Source organism: Hemitrygon akajei, chromosome 17 (assembly GCF_048418815.1).
Source record: "Hemitrygon akajei chromosome 17, sHemAka1.3, whole genome shotgun sequence".
Lineage (NCBI taxonomy): Eukaryota > Metazoa > Chordata > Chondrichthyes > Myliobatiformes > Dasyatidae > Hemitrygon > Hemitrygon akajei.
This window is the reverse complement of record NC_133140.1, coordinates 83,365,015-83,384,450: the sequence shown is the minus strand read 5'-3', so window position 1 is coordinate 83,384,450 and position 19,436 is coordinate 83,365,015. Positions and strand designations below refer to the sequence as shown.

Genomic DNA, 19,436 nt, shown 5'->3' with positions numbered 1-19,436 from the left:
CTCCAGCCTCCTCCCTCTGACCAATGGTGCCCTCACTACCTGTATAGCTGGGTGATTGGAACTGCATATGTAGTCTAAAGGCTTGTACAGTTGTAAGATGTCTTCCCAACTCTAGCACTCGGTGCCGTGACTGATGAAAAGTCAAAAGAAAATTTATTATTAAAGTATGTGCATCTCACTATGCACAACTGTAGCCCCCCCGGTCAGCCTCAGGCTCGCTCAGCTCGCTTCCGTCTAGGGGGAGCAGCCTTCGGCCCCGCCAAACTGTGTAACTGAGTTTGTGTAGATGCTGTGTGATGTACCCCACCACGCCAAAATAACAGACCGTACACCATATGCGATTAAATGACTACACTTTATAGATCATACTTTGACTATGTAGATAGTAGAGGGACAAAATCAGAACTGTTTAACTGTTTTTAAAAAAAGAAAAAGGTGCCATTATTATTAACCAGTTTGTGCACACATCGTTGGAGCTCTTAAGGAACCGGGTCCCCCTTCCTCCAGTCGATGCCCTCCGAACCCCGCTGACCCACGAATGGGACCACCCTCGGTGATTGACCAAACGCTCTACTCGAGTCTGTCCTCATCTCCTCTCCTTGCCGAAGACCCTGGGCCTCGGACTCCCGCTCGGGGTCCGTTCCGTTGCCCAGCTTATAGCATCGTGTCTCCTCTCTCTGTCCCCATCGCGCCTTCTCCCCAAAGCCTGCGAAAACAATAGCTTACAGACACTCAAGAAAGAATAACATCTATCCCAATTGGTTAGCAAATGAATACAATTCTCTCTATCAGTAATTATAACCCAAACAAGCTGCGAGAGAGAAGCACTTTCTCAGCAGTTAACATAACAAAGAAGCCATTTTTATTAACATAACAAAGAAGCCATTTTATTAGTTTTAGAAGTAACCTAAAAGAAGAAACCCCTTACAAAACACTGAGATTCATTTCCTTGCGGGCATACTCAATAACTTACTTCCTGTTCTGTTGCTGGCGTTTAGGCCATCAATGAAGGTCCTCCATCTCTGTGTGTAAGGAAGGGTTCTTCATTGCTGTTTCCATAGCAATTGTTTTTGATCAGTCAGGGTTGTAAGCCCTGAGCTGACCCTAGAGGAGTGGTGGACCACTCTTAGTCTGGCCTTTATCCTTTGACCTGTTTGGCATGAGTGACCAACCCTACCAAGAGCCAACGTAGCTCTCGGGTCATTGAGGCATGCAAGCCTCCAAACCCTATGACATGATAGTGGTCTTCTTGGAGGAAACCCAATAAATCTATAGACTAGGAGCCACTATAGAATTAATGAAAGATCTCCACCCTGGAAAAAAGTCTCTGGCTGTCCACTGTATTTATGCCTCCTATCTTGTATACCCCTATCAAGCCACCTCTAATCCTCTTTCACTCTAAAGTGAAAAGCCCTAGTTCACTCAGCCTTTCCCCATAAGACCTGCTCTCCGATTCAGGCAGCATTTTGGTAAATCTCCTCTGCACCCTCTCTAAAGCTTCCACCTCCTTTGTAGACGGAACATGTTAATGTATGAATCAACAGTCTTAAATAATATCAACAAGCAATCTGCGGGAGTAACTCAGTGGGTTGAGAAGAATCAGTGGGAGGAAAGGAATCCTTGAAGATAGGAAACATTGACAATTCCATTCGTCCCACAGTATTGTTCTCCCTACTGAGTTCCCCCAGCAGATTGATTGTTGTTCCAGATTCCAGCATCTGCTGTCTCTTGATTTGCCTTTAGTAAGATGTTTGATGATTATGAAACCTGAAACATGAGCCACGTCTCTCTTGATTGCCTGAATTGCTGAGTGTTCGAGGAATTTTCACTCTAGACAAACTTGTTTTGTCTGGAATTGCAGAAGCAGAGGGGAGGTCTTAAAAAAGATTTAAGAGAGAAGCATAGACATCTGGCGTCTTCTTCCCAGGATTAAAATGTCTAGTACTAGAAACCATGCATCTACGGTGAGAGAATCAGAATCAGGTTTAATATCACTCGTATACTATATATCATGAAATATGATGTTTATGGCAGCAGTACATTGCAAGGTATAATAAAACTTATCAATTACAATTTAAAACATACTGTGCGCAATATATATACATATAGCATGGATGGTATTGGAGGGAAATGAGACAGTGGCATTTAATGTGCAAAAAATGAACGGATGTGAACACGTGTAGGCAGATGGGATTTGGATTAATTAAAGGTTTAAGTACTAGATTAATTTACACTCACAGTCCTGAATCAAAGTCTTGACCTGAAAGGTTAACCATCCTGTTGCCTTCAGGGATACCAACTGACTTGTTGAGTACCCTGAGTAATTTTGTTTGCTCTTGTTTCAACGTCTGTTCACTTCACTAATCCAGTTTACTAGCACCAGCCTATGCACCATCAAGGACATTTATAGAAAGGTACTGGAAGAGGGCCAGTAATGTCATAAAGAATCCACCCACCCTGCACATGAACTGGATCATCAGGGAGGAGGCTAAGTAGTATCCATGCCAGGACTACCAGCCTCGAAAACCATTTACTTTCCCCAAGCAGTAAAGCTGATCAACACCTCCACCCACTAACCCATCCCTCCACATCCCCAACCACCACTACTTCATCAATAACTTAAGTACAGACACTCCTGTGCCTAGTATCACTTTATGAACATACAATCAGTCTTTGTATATAAGCTATCTTATGTATTTATATTTATTGTGTGTTTTTTATTATTGTATTCTTTATCTTATTATGTTTTTTTTGTATGGCATCAGATCTGTAGGAACAATTATTTCTTTTTCCTTTACCCTTGTGTACTGGAAATGACATATTAAACAATCTTGTGTCTAGAATCTTCAATCTTGAATGATTTGGTAGTAGGGTCTTTACAAGTGAGGCAGAGAGTGGAGTATATATTTTCATTTAAATGGTAATTATTTCAGCTGGATATAGTGTTTACTTTTCATGTATTTGCTGTTGGAAACTAATGCAAAACAAATTCTGTTTTTAGTGTGCAGCCCACACTCCTTGCAATTCACTTTAATTAAATGCTTGGATCAAAGGTCTTTAAAAAGTTGTTTCGTTGTCCTGATTAAGGTACAGCCCCCCAGCTGCTGTTATTGATGCTGAACCACTACGGTGACCGTAAGAATTAGGCCATTTTGGCCCACTGAGTCTGCTTTGCCATTCCAACGTGGCTGATCTATTATCCCTCTCAACCCCATTCTCCTGACTTCTCCCCAAAACCTTTGATGCCCTGACTAATAGAGAACCTATTAATATCCACTTTAAATATACCCAATGACTTGGCCTCCACAGCCATCTGTTGTAAGGAATTCTACAGGTTCACTACCCCTCAAGGCTAAAGAAATTTCTCTTCATTTCTGTTCTAAATGGATGACCCTCTATCCTGAGGCTGTGTCCTCTGGTTCTAGACTTACCCACTATTGGAAACATCTTCTCTGCATCTGCTCTATTAAGGCCTTCTAATATTTGTTGGGTTTCAATGAAATCGCCCCTAATTCTTCTAAACACCAATGACTACAGGGCCAGAGACATCAAACATTCTTCATACATTAATCCTTTCATTTCTGGAATAATTCTTATGAACATACTCTGGACCTTCTCTAGTGCCAGCACATCTTCTCTTAGGTAAGAGGCCTTCACAATACTTCGAGTTCAAGTGGAACACACAGTATCTGTCACCCAACATAACCTTCACAGCCTTCAAGAACAAAGGGGAACAGGTACTGGCAACGCCCACAGTTCTCCTTCCAGCTGTACAGCCTCCTGCACTGGAAATGCATGGCCATAATTCAAGTAAATCTTAGCGTAAGTCTAGGGGACTACTGTCATCAGATTTTAAGCAGGCAGCTTCAACCAGCATTTTGTAGACAGATGAGGTGGGCACTCTGGCCTTGCCTACGCCACACATTCCCAACAAATGTATACAGCAACATGTCCCACCCATTCAGGAGCTGGAAACATAGAACAGTATAGCACAGTACAAGCTCACGATATTGTGCTGACTCTTTAACCTACTCTAAGATCAATCTAAACTTTTTCTCCCACATAGACCTCTAATTTTCTTGCATATCTGAGAATCTCTTCAACTTCCTGAATGTATCTGTCTCTACAACCAACCCTGGAATTGTGTTCCATGCATCTACCACACTCTGTAAAAAAACCTACCTCTGACATGCTATACTCCCAATCACTTTGAAATTATGCCCCGTCAGATTAGCCATTCCTGCCCTAGGAAATAGTCTCTGGCTGTCCACTTTATTTATGCATCATATCATCTTGTAGACCTCTATAAATTCACCATTCTCCTCCTTCACTCTAAAGAGAAAAGTCCTAGCTCACTCAGCCTTTCACGTCACATGCTGGTGATAATAAACCTGATTCTGATTCTTTCCTCTAATCCAGACAGCATTCTGATAAATCTCCTCCAGAGCTTCCACATACTTCCTATAATGAGGCGACCAGAACTGAACGCAATATTCCAAGTGTGGTCTAATGGTCTAATCAGAGTTTTATAGAGCTGCAACATTACCTCATGGCTCTTGAACTCAATTCCCTGACAAATAAAGACCAATGCACCGCTTCCATACATAACCACCCCAACAACTTGAAGGACCAATGAAAGTGGGACCTAACATTCTTCAATTCCCACACTCTGCTAAATCTGCTCTGCACCTTCTTTGAGATCTCCCACTTCTTGGAAAAGTTTGACATTTAGATCAATTTCCATCTGCGAACACAATCAGAATAGATTGTGTATCCAACTATTCAATGCGTACGACGTGCAAAACCTAGTCTCTAACAAGAGGTATAACAAGAGGATGGATAAATTTGGGTTTTATTCTCTGGAGCAGTGGAGGATGAGGAGAGATCTGATTGAGGTGTATAAGATTATGAGAGGTTTAGACTGAGGGAATTCATTTACGGCGAGGAGGGTAATTTGAAAGGAGATGTGAGGGGCAGGTTTTTTTACACAGAGAGTGGTAGGTGCCTGGAATGCACTTCTTGGCATGGTGGCAGAAATATTAGAGACCTCTGAAAGACATTCGGATAGACACATGAACATGAGGAAAATGGAAGGATATAGACATTGTGTAAGCTGAGGAGATTAATTTACCGGTAGTTGGCCTTTTGATTACTAAATACCACAACGTTGTAGGCTGTATGACATTGTGGGCTGAAGGGCCTCTTCCTCTGTGTACCCCTGTGTTCCATATTCAAAGTCAAAGTAAAAAGTAAATTTATTATCAAAGTACATGTACATCACCATGCGCTACCTTGAGATTCCTTTCCTAGTAGGCATTTATAGGAAAGCTCGCCTTGATTGCTTTTGGTTCTTATTCATGACCTTGTGGTTTGTTTAAATATATCGACCATTGTCACAAAATTCATTAACGTGCTCTTCTAAGCTTTGAGCAAGTCAGTGACTTGGATTTGTCATCAGCTGTGAGGCACAGATCTTAACCATTCACCTCAAAGAAAACCTCTTGCATAGAGTTCCCTGTGGCATCCGTGCCCCCTTTTCAAGTCCTCAGTGCTGTCAGTGATCAGCTTAAAAGAGCCATAGTGTTCTAGAAGTTACAGAGTCACAGAAAAGTACAACAGAGGAACAAACCCTTTGTCTCATCTGGTCAGTGCCAAGCCATTTAAACTGCCTACTCTCGTCGACCTGCTCCGGGTCCAGAGCCCTCCGTACCCCCTACACCCCTATTCAAACTTCTCTTAAGCGTTGAAATTGAGCTCGCATGCACCTCTCATGCCGGCTACTCATTCCACACTCCTACCGTCCTCTGAGTCGTGAGACTCGGCAAGTTTCTGCAGCTATACACTGGAAAGCAATTGGTAGGAGCCTCTGAGGCACAGCATTGCAAGAGGGTGCAGGACCAGCCAGTTCCATCGTGGGGACAACCCTCCCCACCATCGAGGAGATCTTCAAAACATTAGCCTCAAGTAGGAGGCATTGATCATTAAGGACCCTCACTATCTAGGTGGGACATGCCCTCTTCTCCTTGCTGTCATCGGAAGGATGTACAGGAGCCTGGAGACCCAAACTCAATGATTCAGTAACAGCTTCTTTCCCTCCACCATCAGATTTCTGAATGGTCCATGAACACTACCTCATTATTCTTTTATTTGTGCTGTTTATTTATATTGTAATTTACAGTAATTTTAAATGTCTTTGCACTGTACCGCTGCTGCAAAATAACAAATTTCATGTCATATAAGTCAGCGATAATGAACCTGAATCTGATTCAACTGGATTGCTGGCACCAAGCAGTTGTGATGTTATTCAACTGGCTGGATAGCTGATTGTATTAAAGTATTCTCATGTATATGAATCAGGAAGGAAAATACAAAATTGTTAATTATCTTTATATGGAGTGTGAAATGCAGACTGTAAAACACATAAGATTAAGACAGAAGCAAAAATAACAAACCTACTTCTCCTTTTTGCATTTTAATATCCATTATGTTTGGAAACATTTATGGAAGGGAATTATAAAGCATGATAGAAAATAAGTATTTTAGGGTCAGTAAGTTTGCTAAGCAGTAATAAGCAGTAATTATGATTTATTATACATTAAATACTCGATTAGATCTCATGGAACTAAACTTATTTAGATCACTTTACAGAAAGACTAGCATGTAAATGGCTTAAAATTACATCAATTTCAATCATTTTGTAAATTGTTTTATTGCCACATGTACAGAGGTATAGTGAGAAACTTGGTTTGCATACCATTTATACAAATCAATTCATTACACAGTACTTTGAGGTAGTACAAGGTAAAAAAATAACAGACTGCGGAATATAAAGTGTTGCAGTTACAGTGAGAGTGCTGTGCAAGTAGACTATAATGTCATAACAAGGTAGATTGAGACCGAAGTAGACTGAGAGATTATCTTACTTCCTGCCCATTACACCGTTGGCACTTGGGACAGCAATGAAAGTCCTCTGTCTCTGTCTGTGCTTGGCTATTTTCCCTATTGTGCCCCAGGTGTGGCTTAGGGTCCCCATTTCTACATTTGCAGTACGACACCAAGTCATCTTTGGTCTCCTGTGTTTCTTCCACCCTTCAGGGGTCTAATGAAGTGCTGTCTTGGTGATGGAGTTGGCCTCTCTTCTCATCATGCGCCCATTCCATTTCCAACATCTCTTCATGAAGATTGTGGTCATGTCTTCTTGATGACACTGAAGGAATCAGGCATGAGTGATGCACCATCAATAACTCTCAAAGACTGGAAGTGAACGATAGGCTTTTATTAGCAGCAAAAAGGGAGCACGGCATCTCGGAGACTGAGGGGGGACCAAAGCCTCCAATCGCCTTTATACAGGGGTCTGTGGGAGGAGCCACAGGAGCAGTCAGCAGGGGGGGTCTGTGGGAGGAGCCACAGGAGCAGTCAGCAGGGGTCTGTGGGAGGAGCCACAGGAGCAGTCAGCGGGGGTCTGTGGGAGGAGCCACAGGAGCAGTCAGCGGGGGTCTGTGGGAGGGGCCACAGGAGCAGTCAGCGGGGGTCTGTGGGAGGAGCCACAGGAGCAGTCAGCGGGGGGGCCTGTCCAGACAGGTATACATAGTTTACCACAATGAAATCAAGAGTCCACGTAATAGGACTTGGGGACCATTCAATTGTCTTGTAACAGTGGGGTAGGAACTGCCTTTGGGTTGAGTGGTATGTATGTTTAGGCTTTTTTATCTTCTGCCTGATGGGAGAGGGGAGAAAAGAGAAAGACTGGGTTGGGTGGGGTCTTTGATTATGCTGGCTGCTTTACTGAGATGGCAATAGGCATACACAGAGTCCATGGAGGGAAGGCTAATTCCTGTCATGTGCTGAGCTGTGTCCACAAATCCTGATGGTTTCTTGCAGCCATGAGCAGTGTATTTACCACAATAAGCTATGACGTATCTGGACAGGATGCTTTCCATCGTAAGGAACAAACGGGATATGCCAAATTTCTTCAGTCAACTGTGGAAGATGAGGCAATTAGTGAGCTTTCTTTGTTATGGCTTCGATGTGTTTGGACCAGGCCAGGCCACTGGGCAGCATGGTAGCATAGTGCTTCCAAGTGCCAGCAATCTGGATTCAATCCCCACTGCTATTTGCAAAGAGCTTGTACGTTCTTCCCATGAGTGAGTGGGTTTCCTCCAGGCGCTCTGTTTTGTCCCACATTCCAAAGAAAAGAGCTAAGGTTAGTAACTTGCAAGCATGCTGTGCCAGGGCTGGACACTTGCAGGCTGCCCCCAGCTCATCCTTGACTCTGTTGGTTTTTGATGAATACAACGCATTTCACTCCATGTTTTGATGTCCCAAATGTACATGTGACGAGTAAATCTAATCTTTAATCTCTTTACTTACCATCCTTGTGTGAATCACTCTGTGACGTTCTTTAACACCACAGCAAACACGGCCGATATAAGGGTGCGGAAGGGTGCTATGAGCAGACGGAAACAAGAGGTCTACCTGTTGCCGGTGATAATCTCGGATGGAGGCGCGCCCCCCCTGAGCAGCACCAACACCCTCACCATCCGTGTGTGCAGCTGCAGCGTGGACGGCAGCGTGCAGTCGTGCAACGCCGAGCCCTTGACACTGCCGGCAGGTCTCAGCACTGGTGCCTTGATCGCAATACTTACCTGCATCATTATACTACTCGGTAAGTGGAACTGTACAATGAAATAGAGTTAGACACAGAGAGTCGGCAATCGAATTATAGATTCATAAACACCAGTAGTCATTAAATTGCTTTATTAATGTCTCATTTCTGAGGTACAGTGAAGACCTTGTTTTGCATGTCATCCATACTTAACTAAGAAAAGATGTGCTGCCATTAGAGAGGGTCCAGAGGAGGTTCACAAGAATTAATCTGGGAATGAAAGAGTTAACATATGTGGAGGTTTTGATGGCTTTGGGCTGGAGTTTAGAAGAATGAGGAAGGAATCTCATTGAAAACTACCAAACATTGCAAGGCCTTGACAGAGTGGACTCTGAGAGGATGTTCTGCATTGTGGGGATGTCTAGGACCAGAGGGGCACAGCCTCAGAATAGAGGGATGTCCCTTTAGAGCAGAGATCAGGAGAAATTTCTTTAGCCAGAGGGTGCTGAATCTGTGGATTTTGTTGTCACAGATGGCTGTGCAGTGCAAGTCATTGGGTATATTTCAAACAGTGGTTGATATGTTCTTGATTAATCAGGACATCCAAGGTCACAGGAAGAAGGCAGGAGAATGGGGTTGACAGGGATAATAAATCAGCCTTGATGGAATGGCAGAGCAGATTCGGTGGTCTGAATAGGCTAATTCTATGGTCTTGTGATCTTCAGATCAATTCATCACTTATGTTCGAAATAGAACAAGGTAAAACAATATCAGGATTAAGAATAGAGGGTTAAACTTACAGTGAAAGTGCAGTGCAGGCAGTCAATAAGATGCAATATCCTAATTATGTGAAGTCAAGAGTGCACCCTACTGTTTAGTAGCATAATAGTGGGACGGAAACTGTCCCTCAGCCCGGTGATACATGCTATCAGGCTTCTGTATCTTCTGCCCGATGAGAGGGGAGGTAAGAGAGAATGTCCAGTGTAGGTACAGTCTATGATTGTGCTGCTGCTTAACCGAGGCATTGAGAAATGTCGACAGAGCCCATAGAGGGGAGGCTGGTTTCCGTGATGTGCTGAGCTGTGTTCACAACTTTGCAGCTTCTTGTGGTCACGGAACGAGCAGTTGCCACGATGCAAGGATGGGATGTTTTCTGTGGTACAGCGAGTGTCAAAGGGGTCATGCTGAATATCTTTAGCCTCCTGAGGTAGCAGAGCTGCTTGTGTGTTTATTAGTCCATTCAGTCATCCTGCATGGGAACAGGTTCTTTGGCCCATCTGACTGTGTTCCCAGTGAGCTAGTCCCATTTGCCTGTGTTTGGCCCAAGTACTTATCTACAGAAGATGGCTTTTAAGTATTGCCGAAGGGCCTGTGTCAACCACAATTTATAACAACTCATTCCAAATTCGTACCACACTTTGTATGGAGAAGCTGACTCTGATGTCCTTTTTAAATCTCTTGTTGCTGATTTCAAACTCCCCACTGGTAAAATAGACGATGTGACTTCACCCTGTCCTGATGATCTGATTATAACTAACAGGTCTCCCCTCAATCTCCTACGTTCCAGGGAATAAAGTCCATCTGGGTAGCCTCCAACCTAAAGGCATGAACATCTATTTCTTGAATTGTCCCCCTCGTCTCCCTCCCTATTCTCCACTCCCATTTCCCTCTTTTACCTCTTCTCCTTACCTGCCCATCAGCTCCCTCTGGTGCTCCTGCCTCTACAAGGAGAGGTCTACACAACCTCTCCCTGTAAATCAGGTCCCTGAGTCCAGGCCGCAACCTGGTAAATATTTTCTGTAATCTTTCTAGTTTAATAACATCTTTCCAATAATAGTAACAAAAGCTGTACACAATAATGTGGAAATTAAGAAGGCCCAGACCACTTTGTAGACAACAAATTTCAAAGTAAATTTATTACCAAAGTACATGCATGTCACCATATTGAAGCCTGAGATTCATTTCCCTGTGGGCATACTCAGCAAATCTACAGAACAGTGACTGTAACAGGATCAATGAAAGATTAACTAGAATTCCGAAGACAACAAACTCTGCAAGTGCAAATACAAATAAATAGCAATAAATAACAAGAACATGAGATAATGACATTAAGAGTCCTTAAGGTGAGATCGTTGATGAATGTTCAAGTGAGTGTAGTTATCCCTTTTTGTTCAAGAGCCTGATGGTTGTAACTGTCCTTGAACCTGGTGTTGTGAGTCCTGAGATTTTGTACCTTCTAGCTGATGGTAGCAGTGAGAAAAGAGCATATTATGGTCTGTTATGGTTAGGATAATAACCATAACAGGATCAATGAAAGACTGCACCGACTAGTGTACAAAGACAACAAACTGTGCAAATACAGAAAGAAAGGAACTTCAGTTACTGTTGTGATGCAGCAGCCAAGTAAGATACCACCAAACCTCAATGTGATAATAACTAGATAAACTGTTTCAGAGATCCAGGTGTTAACAGTCACCTCATAAGGATTAGATTACAAAAACAATGATGTAATGCTGAGGCATTGGTCAGATCATGTTTGGAGTATAGGGAGCAGTTTGGCACCCATACCTCAGAAAGGATGCGCTGGCATTGGAGAGGGTTCAGAGAAGGTTCACGAGAATGATCCTAGGAATGAATGGGTTAATATATGAGGACCTATATTCATTGGAGTGAAGGGCATTCTCATTGAAACCTACTGAATATTGAATGGCTTTGATATTGTGGATATGGAAAGGATATTTCCAATAGTATAGGAGTCTAGGACCAGAGGGCAGTGTCTCAGAATAGAAGGACATCTCTTTAGAAACAGAGACAAGGAGGAATTTCTTTAGCCAGAGGTTGGTGAATCTGTGGAATTCATTGCCACTGATAGCTGTAGAGACCAAGTCATTGGGTATATTTAAAGTGCAGGTTGATAGGGAAGAGCAGGACAGAGCATGAACCCTCCCCACGCCGCCCCCCCCCCCGTATATCATTTTCCAGCTCATGCCCCGCCCTCTCACCCTAACTTCTTATTCTGTCTTCTGCCCCATTGCTTTCCAGTCCTGATGAAGGGAGTCAGCCCAAACCATTGACCCTTTGTTCCCCTCCAGAGATGCTGCCTAACCTGCTGAGTTCCTCCAGCATTTGGTGTGTGCTGTTCTGGGTTTCCAGCATTTGCACAATCTCATGTCTTTGTCAGAATGGTGCATTTTTGGGGATTGCAAATTTAACTGTAGTTCAGTAGCAGACTTGGTAAAAGCACCTCCAGCGTCAGCGTGGCAATAGAGGAGGCCACATGCAGGTTGGAAGAGCAACACCTTATATTCTATCTGGGTAACCTCCAATGTGATTTACACCAGTTACACCACGGCTAACAGCATTGTGAAGGACCCCACACACCTCTCATACAGACTCTCCTCCCTCCTGCCATCTGGCAAAAGGTACTGAAGCATTCGGGCTCTCACGACCAGACTGTGCAACAGTTTCTTCCCCCAAGCCATCAGACTCCTCAATACCCAAACCAGTTTCTCTTTCCCTCTCTCTCTCTCTCTCTCTCACACACACACACACACACACACACACACACACACACACACACACACACACACACACACACACACACACACACACACACACACACACACACACACACACACACACACACACACACACACACACACACACACACCACCCCCCCGAACACCACTCCACTCCCTTTGCAATTTTTGCTCATTTCTTTCTCAATTTCTGCTAAAACATTGTTCACATTTACATCATTTATTATTATATTGTAATTTGCCCTTTTCTGTGCCTATTGTCTTGTTTATTAATTATTGTACTGTCTTGCACTGTTTTATGCACTTTATGTAGTCCCGTGTAAGTCTGAAGTCTAGTGTAGTTTTGTGTTGTTTCATGTAGCACCATGGTCCTGGAGGAACGTTGTTTCATTTTTACTGTGTACTGGACCAGCAGTTATGGTTGAAATGACAATAAAAATGACTTGACTGATGGCATGATCATTGATTTCTCAAACTTCCAGTAATTGCCCTCTGCCATTCCTTCCCCATTTTCCACTCCCATTTCCTTCTCTTACCTTTTTTCCTTACCTGCCCATCAGCTCCCTCTGGTGCTCCTCCCTCTTCCCTTTCTTCCATGACCCTCTGTTCTCTCCTGTTCTCCAGCCCTTTATCTCTTTCACCAGTCAACTTTCTAGCTTTGTACTTCACCCCTCCCCCTCTCCCAGTTTCACCAATCACCCACTGCCTTGTACTTCTTCATCCCCCTTCCCCACATTCTTACTCTGACCTCATCTTTTTCCTTCAATCCTGACCAAGAGTCTGGGCCCAAAATGTCGAACGTTCACTCTTTTCCATTGATGCTGCCTGGCCTGCTGAGTTCCTCCAACATTTTGTGTGTGCTGCTTGGATTTCCAGCATCTATAGATTTTCTCTTGTCTGTGATGTGATTAAGCACCTAAATTTGGGAGCTAGTTGGCTCTGCCAAAAACACTTTGCGTGTGTTGCTGCGGGTTTCCAGCACCTGTAGAATCTCTTGTGACTGCAGATTCTGGAATGTGTCAGACAGAGGTGTTGGGGAGAATGAGAGAGGCCATTAGAAATCTGTGAAGGTGACAAGTAGGATATGGAGGGACTTGTGTGAACTCTTATCGCAGGAAAATAGATGCAGAAGTGTGGGGGAGAAAGAGAAAGAGCCAGCAGCCATCTGGGTACAGAGGTGTGGGCAGTGCATAGAACAGAGCGCTGCTGTGTTGAGAATGCTTGCTCACAGTTCAGGGCTCTTTGCCAGAATCTTTCACTTCATTTTCCAACTGACAGTTTCTGCAGATCTTAAAATTTTAATTTCCATCCGTGTTGCTTTCGTAGTTTGCTTTCTGCGATCATTATTTTCCCTGACATAGCCAGTTAAATTAAGATTTCATTATTGGAGACTTTAAGTGCCACTGGTACTCATTTAAATTCCTTTAATAAACCAAATTACTTTGTTCATCATGGAGGGGATAAGGACTGCAAAGTAACATCGCAGTATCTCGTCAACAATGGTCTAACCAGCGCCCTCGATCACATTCAGTGTAAAGTCCCCAAGTGTATTGCTTGTATATTGTGTTCCCTTGACAGGTAACATCAAAATTTGTCTTGTTGCAGACAGCCCATGGCAACTGTCTCAAACAATATTATTCACAGCTCATTAGTTTCAGCTATTCTTCACAGGGCATCTGAACAGAAGCAATAACAAGCACATTAAACTGTTTGGACAATAAACTCCTGAACACGGCACAAAACTCCATCCATTACAAAGCCTTGACTTAATGCTCATCGTATCTCTGTGGTACGCATCGTATTGGGAGTGAGGGCTGTGCATTGGTGCTTCCATAGAAACATAGAAAACCTACAGCACAATACAGGCCCTTTGGCCCACAAAGTTGTGCTGAACATATTTCTACCTTAGAAATTACTAGGATTACCTATAGCCCTCTAATTTTCTAAGCTCCATGTACCTATCCAAAAGTCTCTTGAAAGACCCTATCGTATCGGCCTCCACCACCGTTGCCGGCAGCCCATTCCATACACTCACCACTCTCTAAGTAAAAAAATTTACCCCTGACATCTCCTCTGTACCTACTCCCCAGCACCTTAAACCTGTGTCCTCTTGTGGCAACCATTTCAGCCCTGGGAAAAAGCCTTTGACTATCCACACGATCAATGCCTCTCATCATCTTATACACCTCTATCAGGTCACCTCTCATCCTCCATCGCTCCAAGGAAAAAAGGCCGAGTTCACTCAACCTGTCTTGATAAGGCATGCTCCCCAATCCAGGCAACATCCTTGTAAATCTCCTCTGCACCCTTTCTATGGTTTCCACATCCTTCCTATAGTGAGGTGATCAGAACTGAGCACAATACTCCAAGTGGGGTCTGATCAGGGTCCTATTTAGCTGTAACATTACCTTGCTCAATTCCACAATTGATGAAAGCTAATGTACCATATTCCTTCTTAACCACAGATTCAACCTGCTCAGCTGCTTTGAGCGTCCTGTTGACTTGGACCCCAAGATCCCTCTGATCCTCTACTCTGCCAAGAGTCTTACCATTAGTACTATATTCTGCTATCATATTTGACCTACCAAAATGTACCACTTCACACTTATCTGGGTTGAACTCCATCTGCCACTTCTCAGCCCAGTTTTGCATCCTTTCAATGTCCTGCTGTAACCTCTGACAGCCCTCCACACTATCCACAACACCCCCAACCTTTGTGTCATCAGCAAACATACTAACCCATCTCTCAGCTTCCTCACCCAGGTCACTTATAAAAATCACGAAGAGTAAGGGTCCCAGAACAGATCCCTGACGCACTCCACTGGTCACTGACCTCCGTGACCCATCTACAACCACTCTTTGCCTTCTGTGGGCAAGCCAGTTCTGGATCCACAAAGCAATGTCCCCTTGGATCCCATGCTTCCTTACTTTCTCAATAAGCCTTGAATGGGGTACCTTGTCAAATGCCTTGCTGAAATCTATCTATGCTAAATCTACTGCTCTACCTTCATCAACGTGTTTAGTCACATCCTCAGAAAATTCAGTCAGGCTCGTAAGGCACGACCTGCCTTTGACAGAGCCCTGCTGACTATGCTGACTTCCAGAATCAGAATCTGGTTTAATATCACTAGCATATGTCGTGAAATTATTGTTATACGGCAACAGTAAAATGCAATACAGAATAAAAATAAACTATAAATTAAAATAAGAAATATACATATAAGTTAGATTAAGTAGTGCAGAAAGAGAGCAAAAAAACAGTGAGGTCGTGTTCATTGGTGGTGATGAGAAAACGGCAAATCCCAAGTAGTGGGGGCACTGTTTTGTTTTTCTTATCAGAGAGTGTGATGGCTTCTGATGCTGCTATGACTTGCTTGCTGGTGCAGTAAAGTATATAGGCTTCTTGTAGCCAAGTGATGCCTCAAAAAGGCAGAGCATCCACTATTAAAGGGTCTCTTTGCTGCCAACGGGGTGGAAGTGCAGAAGCCCAAATACACACTCTTGGCATTTTTAGGGGCAGTTTCTTCCCCTTTGCCCTTAGATTTCTGAATGGACAATGAATCCATGAACACCACTTCACTATTTTGTTTTTTTTTTGTTCTCTTTTTGCATTACACATTTAATTTAATTTTTATATATACATTAAATAAGCAGTGCAAAAAGAGAGCCAAAGGAAGCAAAATGGTAAGATGGTGTTCATGGATTTATTGTCCGTTCAGAAATCTGAGGGGAAGGGGGAAGAAGCTGTTCCTAATCTCTGAGTGTTTGTCAGAGTGACGGCACCCTGGGTTCAATTCCAACTCCACCACTGTCTGTGTGGAGTTTGCATGTTCTGCTTTTAACCTGGGAGTTTTCTCCGGGTGCACCGGTTTCCTCCCAAGTCCCAATGACATGCTAAGTGGGAGGTTTATTAGCAGCTGTAAATTACCCCTTGTGTGTAGGTGGGAGGAAGGAGAATCAGAGAGGAATTGATTGGGAAATCATCGAGGAGCCTTACCATCTGAGGCATCCCCTCTACTCATTACTACCATTTGGGAGGAAGTACGGGAGCTGGAAGACCCACATGCAATATTTTAGGAACAGCTTCTTCCACTCCATGATCGGATTTCTGAAAGGACAGTGAACCCATGAACACCATCTTGCTATTCCTCTTTTGGACTCTTTATTTTTATCTATATCTATCTATTTATTTAGTTAGTTATTGATTAATTTATTTATATATCTCTTTATCTATTAATTACTTAATATTTTCCATCTATTATTTATTTATTGTCTATTACTTATTTATATATCCATATTTATTTTTTGAAACTTACAGTAATTTTCTTATGAGTTGCACTGTACTGCTGCCACAAAACATCAGATTTTACAGTGAGAATAAACCGGATTCTGACTCCAGCCTCCCACTGCTCTCTGTGTTGAAGACATGCCCTACACATCTCCTTTAAGGGGAGCAGGAGCTGTGGGCTAGCAGCTGTATTAGCTGAGCATTGCTCACTGTGCAGCACATTACTGAAACTATCCTGTTTGATTACTGGTCCATGGTCACACACCTCTTTAGGGGCTCAACTGTTGGAACTGACTTAGAATGGGTTTATTATTCTGGCACGTACTGATAAACAGTCAAAAACTTAGATTTGCAATGCAGGACGTTTCAAAAATAAGTCATTTAAGGTAGGATAAGGGAAAAGCAATAACAGAGAGCAGAATGAAGTGTTACGAAGAAAGTGCAATAAAAATGCATTATTTGAAATGGAGGTGACGGCAGTGCGGGATGGAAGGGTTAGATTGATCTTGGAATAGTTTAAGAGGTCGACTTGACATCATGGGCCAAAGGGCCTGTACAGTGCTGTACGCTTCTATGTTCTAAACGCTAAAAGTAGATAATAAGGTGCAAAGGCTACGTGAGGTGAAGATTTCTTCCTTAATGTCCAGAGCCAAGAGTCATTCAAGAGTCTTATAACTGTGGGATAGAAGTTGTCCTTGAGCTTGGTGATACATCCTTTCAGACTTTTATATCTTCAACACAACGGGAGGGGAGAGGAGAGAATGTCTGGTGAGGGTGGGGTCTGGCTGCTTTTCAGAGGCAGTAAGTATAGACAGACTCTATGGAGTCTTGGACAATCAACAGCCTCGACAACTCATTTGGTTTCCCTTGGTAACCGGCCGTTGGCCCTGTCTCTTTGCCTCCACAGTGATCGTGGTCTTGTTTGTGACGCTGAGGCACCAGAAGAAGGAGCCCCTGATCGTCTTCGAGGAGGAGGATGTGAGGGAGAACATCATCAGCTACGATGATGAGGGGGGAGGCGAGGAAGACACGGAGGCCTTCGACATCGCAACTCTGCAGAACCCCGATGGCCTCAACGGCTTCCTGCCGCGCAAAGACATCAAGCCTGAGCTGCAGTACGTCCCCCGGCAGGGCTTCTGCGCTGCACCCAACAGTGTGGACGTCGACGACTTCATCAAGGTCAGGCTACAGGAAGCCGACGGCGACCCCACCGCCCCGCCCTACGACTCCATCCAGATCTACGGTTATGAGGGGAGGGGATCGGTGGCGGGCTCCCTCAGCTCTCTGGAATCGGCCAGCACGGAATCCGACCTGAACTACGATTACCTCAACAGCTGGGGACCCCGGTTTAAACGGCTGGCAGACCTGTACGGATCTAAAGACGTCTCGGATGATTCTTAACGATTAGTGTTATTAGACTGGCCTTAAAGTTCAACATTAAAGATGAAGCAACTTTGGAGAGCCGGAACGCTGAGCTAGAACTTTGCTGGAATCGGGCAGATATACATTCTTTTTATTTTCTTTCCTTTCTTATTTTTAATATATATATATTATATATATATATGCTCAATTGTATTGAGCAGAGGAACTGACACTTCCATCCTTTAAATGTTGGACGTTCTATGTTTCAAAGATGGATACTGTGAAAACGGCCTCGCCCAACCCCAAAATCATTTCCATGGTTCACTTGTCCTCCTCTCTGCCACTCAGCCTCACTCAAAGTTCCTACTGTTGGCAGGCGCAGAACCGAAATGATTGAGTCGGCTTCCCTGTGATCATTTCAACCACTTCTGGGCAAAAAGTAACCGAAGCTTTAGAGTTCCAGTAACATCGTGAGGTCAGTTATTGTGGGGGAAGAGGATAAACACCATTTCTACCGAGCTTTCAGACTCAGCCAGGAACAGAAGGTGCCATTAGCAGCAAAGATAACACAGCCAGAATTTTGAGCCTTAAGTCAGTCACAGAATTGAACTTTTTACATTCGTGGCAGTATTCCTCATGGTACGTCTTACAGTGACATTAAAATCTTTGACGGGCACCAAGCTAATCCGTCTTTGCAAAAATGAAAGAGAAAGACCTTATTCCTGTTTAAATCTTGTAAACTTTTTTTTTGGCTTTAAGTATTGTGTTTAATATGTGTCGGGCACAGAATCTGTTCCCACCACAGTGACAAATGCCTGATGTCTATGTCATTTCTATGTGTCGATTTGTACAATCTTAAAAGTTCTTATTTTAGTAAAAAAAACCATGAATCTCAATAATACGAATCGCAACAAAATGTTAAGGCATCATTATTCTATTTTATGGACATTGTATTTCTGCTTTCCTATCGTGCTTCAGCCACAGAAGCCGGACTTTACAATAAAATGATTTTTCTACAAGTCATTGTCAAACGTGCCTGTTGTCAGGGTGGTCGGGAGAGTTCAAAGTTCAATTTATTATCAAAGTACATGAATGTCACCATATACTACCCTGAGATTCATTTTTTGTGGGCATTCACAGTAAATAGAAAGAAACACAATAGAATTAATGATAGCAACACACAACAGTGACAACCAGTATGCAAAGGCAACAAACTATCCAAATAGAAAAGGAAAGTAAAAAAAAATTAATAAGCAATAAATATTGAGAACACAAATTGTAGAATACTTAAAAGGAGTCGGTAGGTCTAGAATCAGTCCAGTGTTGGGGTGAGTGAAGTTATCCCCATTCGTTCAAGAGCCTGATGGTTGAAGGGTAATGATTGTTCCTGAATTGGTGGTGTAGGTCCTGAGGCTCCTGTAGCTTCCTGCTGATGCTGCTTTCTTGTGGAAATGCTCTTTGTAGATGTGCTCAGTGGAGGGGAGTGCTTTTACCTCTGATGATGGACTGGGCTGAGGTTTGACAGTGGAACACTAGGTCACTACGCCAGGCATTGACCATTGGCAATCTTCATAGGTTACTTGTTGCTCAGTGCATGGAACCCATACTTAAGAAGTCTGGAAATTCTGGGTTTAAATCTGAA

At 43.3% G+C, this 19,436-nt stretch overlaps 1 protein-coding gene across 3 annotated transcripts in view; it reads left to right on the top strand.

Annotated features, from left to right (window-relative positions):
- The window catches only part of LOC140740855 (cadherin-11-like), a 249,554-nt gene extending 230,741 nt beyond the window's left edge, over positions 1-18,813 (top strand). For all 3 annotated transcript variants that reach the window (XM_073070420.1, XM_073070418.1, XM_073070419.1), the window contains exons 11-12: positions 8,414-8,665; positions 17,340-18,813. In XM_073070420.1, the coding sequence (XP_072926521.1) occupies positions 8,414-8,665; positions 17,340-17,833 (746 nt within the window). In that variant the 3' untranslated portion in view covers positions 17,834-18,813. The remainder of the gene's footprint in view (positions 1-8,413; positions 8,666-17,339) is intronic.
- The last annotated feature ends 623 nt before the right edge of the window (positions 18,814-19,436 follow it).